The sequence below is a fragment of the Lathamus discolor genome, chromosome 1, assembly GCF_037157495.1.
Source record: "Lathamus discolor isolate bLatDis1 chromosome 1, bLatDis1.hap1, whole genome shotgun sequence".
Lineage (NCBI taxonomy): Eukaryota > Metazoa > Chordata > Aves > Psittaciformes > Psittacidae > Lathamus > Lathamus discolor.
This window is the reverse complement of record NC_088884.1, coordinates 61,470,220-61,489,030: the sequence shown is the minus strand read 5'-3', so window position 1 is coordinate 61,489,030 and position 18,811 is coordinate 61,470,220. Positions and strand designations below refer to the sequence as shown.

The 18,811-nt window shown below is 41.1% G+C and overlaps 1 protein-coding gene across 3 annotated transcripts in view; it reads right to left on the bottom strand.

Moving 5' to 3' along the window:
• Positions 1–18,811, bottom strand: part of ITPR2 (inositol 1,4,5-trisphosphate receptor type 2) — a 261,899-nt gene that overhangs the window by 209,340 nt on the left and 33,748 nt on the right. For all 3 annotated transcript variants that reach the window (XM_065673846.1, XM_065673864.1, XM_065673855.1), the window contains 7 exons: positions 11,330–11,445; positions 10,044–10,130; positions 9,170–9,328; positions 3,869–3,967; positions 3,259–3,342; positions 2,054–2,200; positions 718–813 (listed from right to left, as the gene is read on the bottom strand). In XM_065673846.1, coding sequence (XP_065529918.1) covers positions 718–813; positions 2,054–2,200; positions 3,259–3,342; positions 3,869–3,967; positions 9,170–9,328; positions 10,044–10,130; positions 11,330–11,445 — 788 coding nt within the window. The remainder of the gene's footprint in view (positions 1–717; positions 814–2,053; positions 2,201–3,258; positions 3,343–3,868; positions 3,968–9,169; positions 9,329–10,043; positions 10,131–11,329; positions 11,446–18,811) is intronic.

Sequence of the window (18,811 nt, the reverse complement as noted above, 5' to 3'; positions counted from 1 at the left end):
TCTCTTATGTGGGAGTGGTTGACTCTTGACACCAATATACAAGTTTGTCCTTTCTCAAGTTTCTACAGAGCACAGAGATGCCTCGGACCACATGCTGGCTGGCAGAGATCAATGCACTGAAATCAGTACCATAGAAACTTTTTTGCCAAGAAGTCTAGAGCCTGTAGGAAAAAAAGGAATGGCAACTACCAAGTTAGAACAGTATAGAGTTATCTGGTCCAGTGCTTGCACACAGACTGCTCTAATCAAGATCAACAATTACCTTACATTCAGTTCCACTCCAAAAGCTTTACTCTGTATACGACTGCCTGAGCTAGCAAAGAAGAATATTTGACTGATCACAGCGGTACTCCAAAAGATAAATTAATCCAAAGATTTTGATGTAAATATGGTGGATATTTAACAGTGGCGTTAGCTGTGGCTGCCATGACAATAGCAAATACAAGATTCAACAACACAGTTGAATTTAAGGTTAGATGCTGCCTTGAACTCACCTGCTTGTGTCCTGTAGCTCAGAAAATTTTCCTTGCAACCTTTGGCTATACAGCAACACAGCATGAACAGCAACGTACATCCAGTTCTCCCCATTTAGGCCACTGTGAGATCTTTTTGAGATCTCCATTGTGAACCTATCTACAGTGGCAGTTCTGAATTAGGAGGACATGTACAGTACTCGGTTAGGCAGTACCCAACCAGTTGTTTAATTGACATTCTTACCTCTGCAGCTAAGTAGTTTCCAGTAGCCAAATGCTTAAATCTAAACAAACTATTCCACTGTCCTGCCCCTCCCCGGCAAGGGTCATGATGGACAACCTAAAAGAAGAAGCGCAGATTTTAATTATGCCCCTCAAGATCATACTTAGATCACTGTCAGTTCTTACAGCTCATTTCAAATAAAAATATGTAAACCATATAATTACAGTCTACCACAGAAATGAATTCTGTGCTCACACTAAGCCCACCATTGATAACAGCTACTTACATCTATTTTTTGGCAGGTGCCAGGAAATACTACTCCTATTACTTTCCATGTTTACATTAATCTACTCCTTACAAACACGATGAGCCAAATTTTGCTTTAAAGTGACATAGTGTGAATCTGGAGCACAAGAAAGTAAGTGTAGATGCTCTACGCTTATATAGGCACTACTTAAAAGTAAAACCCAAACCATCTTAAGATTGTTTCACCACTTATAGCAGCTCTATTTTTGACAACACTACGAGCTTCTGATAAATCTTTGTTCAAGGGATAAAATATCCCCATATAATTTGAAATATGCTGGTTGTTTCTTTTTCCCCTTGACTGAGCTGCAGGTCACTTGCTATCTTCAAACCTCACAGTGTCTGTCTCTCTTATGGAGTGATCTCAAAGAACTACAAGTGCAGTATACTCTATTCCATACAGTCTTTTCTCTGACAAAAATCAACCATTGACCTGAGTGAGGAGTTCTGTTTTAAATGCACAAAGTTCGTTCAGCACCTAAGAACTTTTGAGTATAGGATGTATATAAATGACTATTGTAATAGCAAGGGTTTGAGAGATACCAGTTTCCAACATTCCTCAGTTAAACAAAAATACATTTGTTAGTCACCCCCATTCAGCAACAACACCTTTATTCAGCCTAACTTTAAACAGATGTTGATGTGCAGTGTTGCAGAAGAATGGACTCGATCACATTTGTGAGATTCCTTAGTCATGAATTTCAATTTTCTACATTGCACGTGAAGCCAAATATAAACACTCAGAACCCAGGATACATGAACATCATTTGATTGGTTTTGATAAAATCACACCATTTATGTCAAGTCTGAATCTGACTCTTTGTCATGTTAGTGCAGGTAAATATAGCAAGAAAGCATCCTCTCTCCACACATGCACAACAATAAAGCATCTCTCCAGTGATCATCCTACACAAACTGCTTCATAAAATAATAATAGCTACGGGGAGGCGTATGATGATATCGAGAGGCTATGAATGATTCATATCGTGGTAAAGTATTTTTACTGAACCCTGGCCTTCAGGTCCTGAAATATTTATAGAGAAAAAAATACCTCTATTTCCCACAGTGCTTTAGAACTTGTTGCAGAAGTGGCTGACTGACGTAATGTAGTACGAAGGAAAATGTGTTGTTTCTTCTCATATTCGTCACAGGTCAGAAACTTCTCCTGCTCTGCATGAAATAGCCTAACAACATCTCCCTAAAGTAATACGAAAAAGAAGTGTTATTAACTGGTAGGCAAAACTGCAAGACTCATTCTCTATAACTGTACCAGCTCCAGCGATATCAACGTAGCTCATGTGAAGATAACATTTATTAGTTTCCTATTGCTGGAGCAGGTACCACGTGCAGGGCATACAATCTTGGAACTGAGTATGGAAATCAAATGAGATAATTCAGTCCTGTAAGGAGACCCACGCACTTCTGTTAAAAAAAAACTTGTTTCAGAGCACTGCAATGAATAGTGGGCAACAGTTAACCTAAAGGTGATTTTTAGTTCCAGCTAACTTTAGAAATTAAAAATAAAAATTAGGGAAAATGATCAGATTTTTCTAACATCATACCTCATCTCTTCTACTCTGCCACCAAAACTAATGCCCCCTCTATTTCTTCTGCTCACATTTTTGCTTCCTGCTGCCTCTCTCAAGTGCTTTAAATACTACCCCGAAATGAGGCTATACATATATATATACCATTTTCCTTTTCAAATTCTTCCTCAAAAACAGATGATACCTTGATACTTCCTGAAAAATAACCAGTTGATAGTGCCAAGTAAAGAGCAGGGAAATTCATTGCTTTAAAATGACAAAGTAAATCTCAGGGAGTGATCTGAAGGCAGGAAGCTGTGCAGTCCCTCAACATTTAAAGCTACATTGTCTTATTACAGCTATTGTAATTTTTCACTCCCTTCTGTAAGCATCTTATACCTGCTTTTATCATCTTGGCATAAACTGAAGTGTCACAGCTATTCTGAACAGAGCCCTCATCATTCTGGGCTTGAACTTCATCTTTTCTCATGGATCCTGAGCTGTCTCTGGGAGGCGAAAGGGGCTGGAAGCTAGCACAATCCAAACAATTTCACTTAGTAAGACAATAACACAGAGGAAAAACATTCTGGTTGTTGAAGGACAGTAGTGAGGGATCCTCAACAGCTCCATAAAGTCCTCATTTCTTCTTTTATTCACCAGGTATTATTTCTCTACAGTCACATACGGCATTTTTCAGATTCAAAAGCCAATTTTAAAAAATCATACTTACTCCTTTCAGTACATCATCCCGGTAACTACTGAATTTCATGAACAAAGTTATTTTCCAGCTTGTGTTACAGTTGACAGCATTTACCTTTGGGGCAAAAAAAAAAAACATAAAGCAAACCAACCAACAAAACACAAAAGCAAAACAACACAATTACAGTCTTAAGGGGTGTTCTTTTCATTTTGAGACATTCTATTCTTCTATAAGACCACACACTGGTAGGGTGGCAGGGGACATGGCTTAGCTATGTATTTGTACAGTTCCTAACGTGGGTCCTGAAGCTCTTAAGTGTTAGTGATGCTGATGATGGCGAAGATTCAGCAGGCAAAATGCTATTCTGTCTATTGACATACTACTAAAGACAACCTACAGAGCTGTTGGACATCAGTGAGACTTCCGGATACTCAAACAAAACTCACAAAGATTTCAGAGCCAGAAAGAACTGCACCAAGATTAAGCATATTTCATGTTGGTTTTTGAGGCCAAGCTGGAACAAATGCTTAATACAGGCATCTAACCCATGGTGGGCTAACGAAAGGTTCTGGCTATCAGTAAAGAACAACATATACTACATCTCAGATCAGCAATTCCCCTCCAAAGAGCAATTCCTCACCTCTTTGCAGCCAGGGTTATCTAGAAGCTCAATGTTGCTGGCATGTAGAGGCTGCCCTGCATTGACTGGCATGAGAACAACTTTATCTCCCACAACAACCTGGAAGTCAGAAGCAAAATGCAATTTGGACATATATAATTACCCAATAAAATGAAGTAATGTTACTTTCTTAGAAAATGACTCAAACACATGCTGTAGGAATGGCACTCAGTGAATTCACTTGCAGACAATTCACACACCAGCTCTGTTCACCCATGCCTCCGCGATTGCTTGGGTTCAAGATTTCACACTAATGAATCCTCACATTCTCAGTAAGCATGTCACCCAGTTCAGCAGAAATTTGAGATCATGAAATAGATGTGAACCTATGAATTCCAAGAGCAATTCAGTTCATTTATAAAGTTACATTAACTGCTCTTTATCCCATATATACTGCCAGCTAATCTGTACTCAGAGAGCAGGACTCTCTTCCCTCTCTTGCTGTCAGCCAAACTTCACCCATCAAGGTATCTTTCATTTCACAAAGGCCTTAAAAATTTGTCTGTGACAAGACTTCTCAGCCCAATGACTCCCCAGTTCTGTGGAACATCTTCTGTCAAATGTCACGACAGCCTCGGAAGTTGTGAAGTTTAGACCATACGACTGCAATCTGTAATGGAACATAATTCACTGGAAATTCGGAGAGGCAAACATACTCCCATCCCCTCTGCTGTTACTCCCAAAACGGTGTTTGGAGCTCAGCACAGGCAGCACATCAGCTGAGAGACCTTCTCTCTGTGAGAGGAATTCCTACCTGACTCCCTGCAAGCAAACTCCTATACCCTTGCAATCCTTTACCTATATAGACAAGGAAAAAACAAAATACAAATGTGTCTTTGACCTAATGAGACATGCGTATAGAGAATTCAATTCATACCTGGGAGGGGGGAAAAATTAATAGTTTCATAAAAAAAGAAATAAATCAATCCACACAGATTGGTTGGCATCGGGTCCTGATTTGCTTATGGTTGTTCACATCAATTTTAAGTGCACACACATATGAAGACAAACGGCTACATGTGATTTTTGCTCTATGAAATGCTGTGCAAGCCATGCTTTCTTTTGGAACACAAATAAACAAAAAGGCTTTTTGCATTGATCAGCACATTTCATATGAACAAGCAGAGCCCAATTCAGCTTCATCTAACTTCAACACAGGTGAATTCAGCCCCCATTGCAGAGGTGAAAAGAAGGTTGCCTGTTCTTTACCAACACAGCTAAAAAACAGCAACATAAGACAGTGTCATCATGCTCAGACTACACATAGAAATCCTATTTGATCCAGGAAATAAGAAAAAGTTCCCTAGTGGAACCAAAATAATGACAAGATGTCTTTAAGGTATGCTACTTATGCAATACATTTCTGCATGCCATGCTTCACACAGACATTACTTACAGCCCATTTTAAGAAGTTATGACCAGACAATTCATTAATCAAAAAACCATCAGGCTTGCATCCTGCAAAGTGGAATCAGGACTTCAAAATTATTGCAAGTACATCAGGATTATAACAATGAAATTAATAAGAGAGCACAGCATTGAGCATCTTATTCAGAAAAAAAAGAGGGCAGGAGGAAGGTATCTTTGAACACAAGCCTGTAACTACCATGGAAGTAACCAGAGGAAAGGAGATATACACAGCTACTCTGCTGTAAGCACACATCTGAGAAAGAACTGTTATGTGCGGTCATGGAACAAATAATGTTTCAGCATGCCCAAAACGCCAAAGGCAGAGCACATGCCCATGTAGAATTGTACTATATGGAGGTTATAGCAGATAGGGCAATGCATTCCCAAGGTTTCCCTCTGCAAAATTAAAACTGACACCAGCTCATTCTCCTCTTCCTTAGCTACCCTGGGGCACAGCTGGTCATTGTATGCTGTAGACCAGCAGTGGGTAATAGTTTGACAGGTCTCTGGGACTTCTTCGTTACATAGAGACATGAATTCGTTAAAGCTTCATCAGACACACAGCTTTTGAGGATTTCATTCCTGACTTCTTTGACTAAACTGTTACCCTTTCTGGTCTAGGTAAGAAAAGAATAATTAAATTCATAGGGAAGCCAATGAAAATATAACTTTTGAATTCAAGATAAACCTACAAGGTCCTTCAGTCTTGGATGCAGCAGAGTTCTACCTGCACAAGGTAATTTCTAAATTCATGCAACCTTACTTGTCCATGCCTTGTTGGAGAGGGTACATTGAAAGTAGGAAGAGTCATAGTCAAAGCTGACAGCATTTTGTCTTCTGGGTAGAGGACCAGAACTAGCATCACTTAGAGCAATTCTGTCATTCATATATACCCCATAAGCTCACCTTGACCCACCACAAGCAAGAAGTAGGAGCAAATATTCTAGTAGAGGTGTAATACATCACAAAGACTGGCAGTTACAAAAGGTTCTATTAGCTGTGAAGATGCAGTAGCAGTGATTTCAGTTTGAAGTATTTGGTCACACCAAAGTCTCTGATACTCCATCTCCAAAGTCTCTGATACTCCATCTCCAAAGTCTCTGATACTCCATCTCCATTGGTTCTATGCTATAATCACATCTGCCAGTGGAACCGTTGATACACTTCAAAGACCAGGAGGATTAACAGAACTTCCCCACAGGTGGCTGGGCATTCTCCAAGTCCAAGACTACCTCCCCCAACATGCTGCAAGATCACACTTTAAAACACCTAAAATGGCAGACAACTGCAAATGCAATCCACACAGATCTAATCCTGTTATCAGTGCCCATTCTGTTATTCGGTCAAACTGGAACCAACTTTTGCCTTAATCTGTGACATCTTCCTTTGAGGAAGAGCTCTTATATGCTTAAGGAAAGTCTGTATAAAACACTGCAGTTATGCCAAGTACTGTACATTTTCAGCTGTATTTTGTCATTACTTTCATTGACTTGCATAACTTATCAGTTGCTAATGAAGCTAAGCTACCCCTCCTTCAGAGAAATAACTTATATTTCACAAGGCTATACAACTGTGACAACATACCAGAAAACTCATACACATGACTTCCTGTATCACAGCTTCTCCCAGACTAAACCACCTTCTTTTCTTTAAGGATATATGGCATATTTGGATCTACCTTGTCTGGGTCATCTGATACCGTAGCAGTCATGCAAGCATTAATTCAATACTCACTTCTACTGATCTAAAGACTTGCTAAAATGTGCCTTCTTAGGGAATTCCCTCATTATAGCACAACTCAAAATTTCCAAACAGTATAAGGGCCTGATATACCAAGCTAACTCCATGTACTGAGAGATCAGAAGAAAAATGTACCAAAAAATATAAGTTCTTAAAAAGCTAACTTAGTGAGTGGGTAAAGCAGCTTCAGCTTATGTGGTTTTAGGTGCTTTGTAGATGAGTCCCCCCAGACTAGCTTTTTAATGGGCACACAGCTGGCAGCAACTGAGAGGGAAGGAGTGGGTACAAGGCTGGAGCCTCTCTCCGTCTGTGAGGGGCAATCCTCCCCTATCCCCCTTACAACAGCTGCTTAGCTTCTGTAACTGTTGAATGAGTGGAAATGTGCCAGAGCAGTTACAAGCAAGCTACCAAAGGGCTAATGTTTAGCACTGAAGGTTTGCGAAGAAAATTATCAGGTCTGTTTAGGCCTGGTAGAAAGGAGGTAAAATGTGGGTCTCAAGACTTTCCTCTATAAAATATAATGGCAAGCTTCCAGCTCTGAAAGGCAACACCTTGTGACAGAAAACAAGCAGCAGGCAGGTTCCAAAGGAGGCTATTAAGTTAGGAGTAAATCTAATGATTTCTCACATAGCCCTTGTAGCTCAGAGCGTGTCAAAAACGGCCCCACGGGGAGCAAACCAGAAAAGAGGTCTGCAGAGTGGAAAGTTACAGCAATCACTGCAATGATTTGCAAGCTTTTCAGACTATCCAAACCACTTCCAAACTCTTATGTGCCCACAACAGTGTAAAACTGAACCAAAAAGTCTGTAGTACTGAGGATGACTTATATGCTTAAGATCATTCTGCTGCTTTCAGCTGTAAAGGCTCAGGACAGCTTTGAAGATCACAATCTGGGAACCCAGGTCCTCACTCTAGAAAGCACGACATGCACTTATTTCCCGGGCTGAGAAAATAAGAAGATTATGAACTGATGTTATTCTAAGAAATTAAGCCAAAACCTTAAAGCAGTAAGTCACCTTTTTTCTTTCTTCTTTTCCTTTCCAAAGAGGGAAAAGAATACCAGATTAAAGTTTGATCCACAACACACACTTCCCCCAGCTGAAAAGCCGTGCTGAGGTGCCCAAGACAGTTACTCATGTTTGCTGCTTTTCTTTGCAACAGGCTTGGGGAAAAGCGGAGCTTTTCACATACCCTTCTGACCACTGAGAAGAGGAGGGAAAGACTATGACTTTAGGGACTTCTGATCAGGAGCTGGGAGTGCAGTTCTTCCCCTCCCCACAACAGATTGCCAAAAGGAGCGGCAAGCAACCACACTCATCCTGGACAGTAACCCAAGAGCTGGATAGCCACAAAGTTAATGGAGAAAATACACAACAGACATTCCTGTCTGCAATCCTGAGAGGGCTACTTCACCAATTACAGGAAGCGTGGCCAAACATTCCCAGCTAGGTCTACAATATAAAACCACGCAAGTTCATCATGTGGCCTTCCCAGAGCCAAATCTGAATTTTCCACAGCAGGCATTCAACCAAGCTACAGCCAACTGAAAGAAGAACCAAGTTTTGATCTCATCCTGCAACTCACAGATCTGCAAAGACCTCTTCTATACAGTCTTCCTCTTACTCTCCTACTGAACCCTACCCAGAAAAGACCCACCAGACTATCCAACCTAGCAATCATAGATGTCACTCTCATGCTGAGGGGGGCAAGAGATTTGAAGAAACCGGATGTATTTCCTGGAAACATTCACTGCTGACATCCTAAAAAAAAAATGCTGCTCAGAATATGAAAAAAATCTTTTTTTTTTTTTTATTTAGTGTAAAATATGACTTATTATCAGCTTTGTAATCTACACTCAATAGGTGGACTTAGCAAAGATGCCCCAACACAGGCCAGCAAGGCTCAGATGAATGTGTCAACATTTCAGGTTCCAGACCACATAATTTGGTAACACGTTCCAGTTACACTTAAAAGCTAATTGTCCCAAGCACCACCTGAAGTATTTCTTCCCTGAACTTAATCCATTATGATTTATGCCAATAGCAAAGAAATCATGTGTCTTCTGGAAACTTTCTGCCTTCTCCCTCTTACACATTCAGTATTTCCACTTACATTGTCACCTTCACTCCTCAATTTCCAGAAGGGCTGGATATAAAACCAGGATCCCTCGTTCCCTGCAGCATCCAGAGACACCCGCATAGCATTCTTCTCTAGCAGAGCCGGCAATCTCTTATTGACTGTGAGGTACTTGTTACTTTTGATGTGCAGTAGCTGTGAACAAATGATAATTAAAAGAATTAGTACACGTGTTGCTTATTCTCCCTTCAAAGGGAGGGTTTTGATGGCTGTTGCTTATTCTTCCTTTAGCTAAAAGAGGAGGCTCAGATTTCCACACTGTAATGATTTTTCATAACATACATGAAGGCAAAAATGAAACTTGAAGTATACTGCGGCTTAGAAAAACAGATGCTATATCTCAGTTTTGAGAGAAACATGTCAGTGATCAATTTTACAGCATATAGCGTGCAGGTAGAGCAAGGATCCATAAATAGTGTTACCTTCAGGAATTTCACCCATTACAGGAAAGTTATACTGCACTTAGGAACGTAACTTCTGTCTCATTTGTATGTCATGCAGTACAAATGACTTCAGTGATTTAAAAGGAGCTGCACAGCACCCCTATAATATGATTTTGAAATAAATCTTGAAGATACATATTTACATTCAGATTCTAAACCATAGCAGCAAAAAATTACACATAAAATTTGTATTATGACATATTATTTAAACATGAATATGTAGCACTTCTGGTAGGCTTTAAAACAGACAGAAAAACACAATGGTGTAAACTTCACCAACTTATGTTTACCTGACCCTTGCGAATCCAGATTACAGTGGTTAGATTCATTTCCACTGGAACCCTGAAATGAAACAACTGTTTCTTTTCAAGCTCTGAGAGAAGGCAGATGGATTTCAATGGGTTTACCTGTATGACATTGCTGTATTTTACAATTTCACCCAACAGCTTTCTGTTCTCGCTTTCGTTCTGCTTTTGTTCCAGTTCTGCCGCATGCTGCAAGAGAATGATTATTTCTTTAAGCTCTTAACAAAATCAGGACCTGTATTCAGCTACTGGAACAGATAGTGATAAAAGGAAACGGCATCACATTTAAAACACTTCCTTCAACCTGCAAGCATTACTGCACTGAAAATATTAGCACCTGAATCCTGCTGCAGCATAATTTTCTGAACTATAATCACTCAGACCCTGTGTAATGATTCTGGCTTTTCATTACCCAGAATAAAAACTCAGTCACAGTTTATGGATCACACCTGAGATGCATGCTATCTAACAAATTTTCAAGCATGAAAAGTAATTCCAGGTGCTTTATTGCATCCTGAAAGGAGAAAAAGAAGGGACTATGATCAGCTTCTCCCTGTCACCATTTTTTTTTACTTGTGTTTTTAACTGCATACAAATACATTGACTTTGTATGTAGCAAAATTAGTAGGTCAGACATAGCAAAATCAAGGCTAAGTACAATAGTCTGCGTCAAACACAGTCACAGCACAAACTCAGCTCCTAGCTGTAATTACTGTGTAGCTAGCTCTAGCCACACATCATGTGCCTTTCTTGCTGTTTTTAACTGGAAGCACTGGCATCCTCTCAACTGCACATAAAGCTATCTACCAGGTTTATGATGACCTGCGTTCGCTTAGTCTCATGCACTCAATTATAACATCAGGCCAGCTCTTTTTCAGAGACAGAAGAATTTCTCCATCCATACTGTACTTGATGCAAAATACAATCTGCTCAATGGTTCAGATAAGGATCACCTAGACTGAAATAAAAGACAACCGCAATTCTGAGGAATTTCAAGACTAAAGTGTTGAAATCTCTCCATCCGCTTCTCCACCTAACTCCTGGAAAGCACTTCTACAATAAAAGCATGATTTAAACTAGGGCCCACTCCTGACATTAATAACTCCATTTCTACTTTGTAAAACTTCTGAAAGAAGTGTTTTGCTTACAGCAAAGATCCATAGGATCTATGGGCACAGCCCCCAGCCCAGAGTAAGACAAAAAACAGGGCAGGGGCAATAAATGCCAGTCAGGAGGTAGGAGAGTTAACGAGAATATGAAGTTGCTATGGTGGCATAATAATACCCATCGCAGTGGTTCCCAAGGCACTTGTTACTGTTCTTTCTCATTCTATTGTAATCCTACAGCCTGCAGATCGAGATAAGGCTACAAATACAGATGCCTCTTACTTGAAGTTTCTTCAGCAGCGCTGCTTCTGTGTGGTTTCCTTGTTTGGCTTGTTTAGCTTTCCAGTACTGCTTCTGGGCTGAATATCGGTTCATAGGACACACCTTGAAAAGGCAGTCTGTGAAAGATTGAAAGAAATATTCATAAGTAATGTCGAAAGACATTTCCTTCATTTGTAAGTATGCTGTGATTGGTTTTCTTTTCCCAGAAATGTCAGATAGCAGTGTTTAAACATAGTCAGAAAACAGCTTGATGGCAGTGAAATCATAACCAGGGTGCCAGAACATGAGTTGAACCTAAAGCCTTCGTACCCACTCCACGCAACCAATTCAAGAGTCCCAGGCTGTGAACCTGCCACATGCAAAACTGCCTGCTGCTTTTTTAATGCTCTTTGCTGCAGCACAGCGTTACAGATGTACTATTTGAAAACATGTAAACCCGAAAAAACAGTCCTGCTTTCTGTACACCATACATCTGGCTGCCCTGCTCCTTCTGGCACTGCTGAAACAGTGGCTTGCAGGGGCACTCAGTTGGAAGCCACCAAGGAGGTCAATGCAGTGCTCAGGTCTACGCACACCTTCACTAAGACTGATTAAAAAAAATGAATGGTAAAAGCAACAAAGTGACATGAACTGAACACCACTGCCACCCAACAACAGGTAAGGAGGCAGGGAGGGGAAGACACCCCAGAGGAACTGCCCAAACACGGTGGCTGCACAAATGAGGACAGAGGAGGTACACGCTGAGGAGACTGCAGCCAATGGGGTAGACATGGAGCAACAAACAAGGATCAGCAAAACAAACCAAGTTGCAATGCAGTGACCTCCATCCCTTCTCCACTGCATCCGCGCAGTGACCGCATGCAGCAAGAGGACTGGGTACTGGGAAAGGGGAGAGATGAGTCTGGAGGGAAGCCAAGGGGTGCTTTCCTAAGTGCTTGTTCAATTGTTCATTTTTATTTCCCAGTACCAGAATCAATAATTGAAAGTTAATGTTAATTGGCAATAAACCAGATTTTGTGAAATTCCCTGACTGAAGACTTTCTGGGCGTTTTCAGCCCAGTGATAGTCCTATAGACTAGAAATAGAAGCTCATGATTCACCCAAATCCAACTACTTTTAGAGTGATAAATGATAACTAGTTTTGCATGGCCCCAGTCACCAACTGCTGTAAAAAGAGCAAACTGCTCTAAAATGCTCTGAAAGACATTTACTTAGCAAATGTTGGTAATTGCCCTTTCACACCCTGCATGTATCAACTGGCAAGAGGAAGGGACAGGAAACTGTTAATTAGCAATCAGAGTTTTGCTGTGAGACTAGGAAGAACATACAGGACTGCATGTGTATTAGTGTGAAACTCCTCCCGAACATGGGCTACCATTATAAATGCCAAAGGAAGGTCTGTCCCAGACTATTAGTCCTCTCTATTTAACTGTCACAGATGGCCAAGCACTCTCTGAGGACTAATCCATCCCCACAGGATGGACCTTGAAGAATTCCCTCCCTGCTCCATATCAGAGTCTCAGGAAGGTAGAGATGGGAGGGAAGAAATTATTCCCTCCCAGGGACCCAAATGCAGCACAGGCTACAGCCAGGTAGTAGAGGCAATGTATCCTGCTTAAGAGAAAGTTTGCCCCAGGGCTGACTAAGAATAAAAAAGTCCCTCTTCTGATCCCACAAGCACATCTTGCAGGCGCTGACACCCCAGTTTGTCCAGAATTAGCAATATTGCTTCTCCAATGGTCATCAGAGAACTTTCCCACAAAAAAAAAAACAGGCTGCAACAGCACTGGAAAGCCACATGGCACAGAGTACAGCACAGACACTGCTCCTCATGAAAATACAGAAAAACAAGAAGTGAACAAAAATGCGAGCTCCATGTGAGTAACATGAAGTGCTTTTTACCACTGCACTCAACAGTTAATGGCATACACATTACAAAGCACAGAATAATTTGGAAACAGCCCTCTCTACTCTCAGCTCTCTTGCGGCTTTCTCTGAAGAGAGTCACTTTCCAACAGCACTGTACAGTCACCCTTACCTCTGTTATCAACCAAGCTGCGATATGAAATAGCAATAGCAATACTAAGTACGCATTCCAGTTAACATACTGGATCACTGTGTAGGTGACCTTGCTCAATCTACCAGCCTTGCATGTCATTTTTAAATGCTGCGTAATCTCATCACTCACCCATTACTGTCACAAAAACAGCAGGGGAAGCTATAGGGAACTATCATGGTCTGTGTTTTTAACCACTGAGTCAGGTCAGCAGCAGTTTCTATTTTACAGTGCTGTCCCACTCACACCCCAATTCCCAGAGCAAGTTTAACATCTGCTGTTGCTAACTACCTAGGACTGGTTCCAGTTCTCTAATCCACAACAGCACATGTGGGAAATACCTTCTATCGTGCACCTAGCTACTCCGCACTTACAAGTGAGAAATACCTTCTATCATGCACCTAACTACTCCACACTTACAAGTGAAAATTCAAGTGTCATATTCACAATCTGTCTGTAGAAGATGCTGATACCAAGACAGATACTATTCTCATCTTCAACACTATCAATCTAATGGAATTACTCTTTCACACTGGGATGAAGAGGTGGAGATTTAGCTCCTGTGAGATACATTCTCTATATATCCTCCAATATATTCATCTCTTCACAGTCTGTGAGGAGTTACTGAAACCAATCTACAGTAGGAATTTGTCTTACAAAACAACAGGAGAGGAAGCGAAAATCTAGTGTGAAGACTGGCCTTGCCTTTCCTGAGTAAAAATGAACTCCCCTTAAAATAAAACAAGACACACTCTCAATTATAATCGGGCTCACCCAAGCACAGCTATCTGATGTTAGTGCTGCCAAAACCACTAGACTAAGACCATGCCACATGTTCCTCCCACCACCTGGGCCCACAGAGCTAGCTGTCTGCAACAGTACTGGCTCTCAATACACAAACTAAGCTGCAGTGCTCTTAGTTCTGCAGATGTGCCATTTGGCCTGTCATACATTGGCCATTATTACACCAAGCTTCTCATTTCACTGTCTCCTCATAGCAATCGATCTTCTTCTACTATTCATAGCAGCAAAGTTCATTCACACAAAACCACTGCCAGTGTCAGAACTTTCCTTGGCACTGACCCAAAGTCCTCACCAATTTGTTCCTTAACCACAATCCTCAGCCACTGTTCCTAGGAGAAAGCACTCCAAATCTTTCTCAAAGCAAACCTAGCCACCTTGCAGAGGTGTTTACTTTCATTTCAAAGTGGAACAATTACAATGAGAACTGTATCATACAACCTAGAGTGTGTAACTCCCAGGTAACTTTTACAATATCCTGGGCACTGAGGAGAAAAAACAAAAAAGGAAAACAAAAAAAAAAAAACAAAAAAAAAAAACCCAACCACAATTACAAAACTCCGAGGACTGTTAGATCATACTGTACACTGTAGGAGATTTTAAGTATTGGGATTTCAGCTTGTAAGACAAGAAGTCCACTATTATTTTCTGCAGCAACCTATAATTAATGTAACTTCTCAGAAGGCTTCACAAAATACTTGATCCTCTAAAGTAACAATACCTTTTTTTTTCATAGGACCAGTCTTCATTTCTCATTTACTCCCCACACATTGCTATTTGAGTAAACACACCATTTCCCATCCTTATGGCAGAGTCTTGAAGCACAGTGCTACCAAACTGTAGAGAAATGCAAGCTGTGCATGGTGATGTGCAGTCACTACTGGGTCTGCTTCCCAAAGATGGATGACTTTTCCCTAATGATAGTTCTCAAATTAAAAGAAATGTAGGGCAGGTGCTAGATAACCTCAGCCACCACAATTCCATCTGCACAATACAGGTCTCCTGACTTCCAGTCTAGTGCTTTGGAAGTTGAACTTTCGAGAACTTTGTTAAAATCCGTATTATTTCAATTGTATTTTCTTCAATTTATCGTTAAAAAATAATAATCATATTGTTTGCTTACTTTTTAAAATAGGATACTATATAAATTCAAACTTTGTGGTCCTGAACATCAGCAGGGGAAAGAAAGCAGAGCTTGCCCTAGAGAAGCTATAGTTTAAATAAACAGGCAAAAAACAGAAAATTAAGTAGAAGATTACAAAGCCACTTTCCAGCACACAGTGGATCAAAAGCCCAACCCTCCTGAAGGTCTGTCTAGGGACCCACTCGTGAGACAGATCATCTCTTCCACCCTCTCAGACAGTCCTGGTTCCTAACTCATTACTTTACGGAGTTTTACATAAATGCTTCTCTTCCTGAGGACACTAAGTAGGCACAGTCAAAGGTAAACAAATAGCTTTAAAGCAAATGGCTTAAAAGTAACAGGCAGTTTCACTTGCTGAACTTTCATGCGTTCAGACTTCTGCAGTTTCAGCAGTTTTCTCATACCCACAAAATCTTCCAGGCAAAATTTCACTTACTTGTGCACAAAGTGAAGATGGAGAAAATGCGAAACACTGCCCACCCCAGCCCACACACACGGTTCTAAGAACAATAAAAACACTTCGCATTTTCTTTACAAAATGGAACAAGCAGGGGAAGCTCTCCCTGGTCACACTCCAGGCTTAACCTCCTACACTATACACCTTGGCTTGTTAGAAAGTAAGAAAATACGACAAACAGAAACAATGTACGAGAAGGCAAATAAAAGAGAAGGAGGAAGAAAGGCGAGAGTGCACAGGAACGTAATGGAAGGGAGCGACGAGGAAAGCACAACGTCAGAAAAATCTTGGACAGACTAAAATTTGAGAGAAAAGCAAGAGAAGGATACACAAGAACTCATCACTTTCATTGCAAATGCTTCAAGAAAAAGTGGCATATAATGTAGGGGAGTTTAAGAACTTAGGTCATTTTACACTTAAAATAGAACAGAGACTTATGCTCCTTTTTCAGAGTTGCTAAATTTGACTAACAAGCAGGTCTTATCTGTGCTATTTTACACCTTGGAAGCTGAAAGCGTTTCCCGCTGGAGATAACAGCATCAAGCTGAAGTGTGTTTAAGGTCAGAGCCCAAGGAAACTTGCAGCTCTTGCTCACAATGTGACTTTTCTACAGAGGTACAAGACTTTTGGCACACACTGTTCTTCCTCATCTCTGTGAACCTGGCCCTGCAGCAGGGTAAGCATTCCCATCTTGACACCAAGCGCTTCAGCTCTCACTAGCTTCAGGCAAAATTAGGACATGAAGCACCTGGCTTGATCAGTCCTTAAATTCAACTGAAAAATAGCATACACTTTTCTTTTTTTTTTCCCTTTAACAGACTTCAGGAAACACATGTGGGACCAAATCCTGCCCTCCTTTGCACTGACGCAGATCTGGAGATGCACACTGATGAACACAGAGCCGCTCCAGGTTCTTTCTGTTGTGACTGAAGGCGAAATCTGGACCACAGCTTCTTTGCACAGACACAAAATGAAAAGCAACCACAGCTCTCCTTAGCTTTACAATACTTTGTTTTGGAGGAAGTTCTGAAAAACCTAGAATAGCTACCACCCACTCACACAACACAAACACGTAACAAAACCAAAACTGCTATTTTGAGACACCTCTTTAGTCAGGCTTTCGGTTCAGGCCAACAGCTCAGTACCTTGATCTCTGAGTGAACTCTGTAGAAGGGAAACAAGTAAAGGGCTGAAGACAGGCTGAGAGAGTTGGGGCTGTTCAGCCAGGAGAAGGGAAGGCTCTGGTGAGATCTTACAGCAGCCTTGCAGTACTTAAAGGGCATACAAGGATGCCGGAGAGGGACTTTTTACAAGGGCATGTAGTGATAAGACAAGGGGGAATGGCTTCAAACTGAAAGAGGGGAGATTTAGATTAGACATTAGAAAGAAATTCTTTACTATGAGAGTGGTGAGACACTGGCATAGGTTTCCCAGGGAAACTGTGGCTGCCCCATCCCTGACAATGTTCAAAGGCCAGGCTGGATGGAGCTTTGAGCAACCTGGTCTAGTGGAAGGTGTCCCTGCCCATGGCAGGGGAGTTGGCATTAGATGACCTTTAAGGTCACTTCTAACCCAAACTACTCTATTATTCTATGAAACACAATTTTTATTTTTTTTTCCCTGTTGGGGAAAGGGTTGATAAAATATTACCAAAAAAGAGCAACTACAGTCCTCTGATGCTAATTTCCAGAGTCAGTCGTCGGAATCTAAACATCTTGTTAGAAATTTGCCTTTCTCATACTTCTTTGACTCTTAGGTCAAGCTCTAACCTCAAATCAACGTCAGTTCGGCTATCAGTGATAAAAACATTATAAACCATACAGACAGCAGTTCCTACTACTAAAGAGGCCCTACTCTTCCTGCTGCTACATGTTATTTTTAGTTGCTTATGTCTAATCATGCAGTTAATCATCCATTCCTGAGCCTTCTTTTTATGTCAAGAACTTACTTAAAGCAGTTTTTGCTTGGTTTACTAACTTTGCCATTTTAATTGAATGCTATTTCCCAGAAGATTGGGGCTGGGGGGGAGAGGAAATAAGGGGTTTGTTTACATTTCTCGGTTATAACAACAACATTTAGCAACTTTTTTGGCTCAGTGCTTTTGAGCAGGGCTAAGAAATTTAACAAAACATGGCAGAGATGTGCTGGTTGCTCTCATAATACAGACACTTCTGTGGTACCAGGCACTAAATCCTGATTAGAGTCAGGATTGGAATAGGAAGTTTTTACTGTGTTCTCAACAAAACTCCTATTTCCACACTTAGAATTTGACATGTAAGATGAAAGAGAAAACAAACAATGGCTTTATCTCTGCTACAGCCAATCTCCTGAATGTCACTTGATTGCACACACCTGAAGCAGCATGAAAATGCTAATAGATGTGGCCCCTAACAATATAGCCACTATGCTATAGCATGGCAGGTTGCCTCAACTGGGGTGATAAAGCTCACTGATTTGGGTTCTCCTACTCAGTGTTGCAGTTCATCCAAATTTGCATGCTACCACAATGCTAGCAATAGCTAAGCACTTCAAAATTAAGTCAGACATGAGGGCACCCTAAAACAGAAAGAAGAGGGAGAGGAAGTGAGGAGCCAAAGGGAGCTAAGAGGCAGCAGTGAGGAGGAGGAGGAGGAAACTAGTTAATAACAATTTTGGGGGCAGGGAGGGAAAGGGAGAAGAGGGGACCCCTGAAAAGTGGAGGATCTGAGTTAGAAGAAAGGGCAAGTTAGATGCTGTGGAGAAGAAGGAGCAGAGGCAACTGAAAATAAAGGGATGTGTTATGCAAGCAACAGAGAGAGGTTTCAATAGCGAATAGAGCCAAAACTGTCTACAGCTAATAGAAAACATTCCCCTGCAGAAGCTGGGATGTAACTCAGAAGTACAGTCCTTGCATTCCCCCAGCTGCAGCAAACAGCTGTACATTTTGTCAGTGCTTCATCCCTTTCTGACACCTGATCTCTGTTAACGTGTTCTACTGCCAGCACTGATGGCATGCCATTAGAGCTGAGAATTCAGTAACTTTGC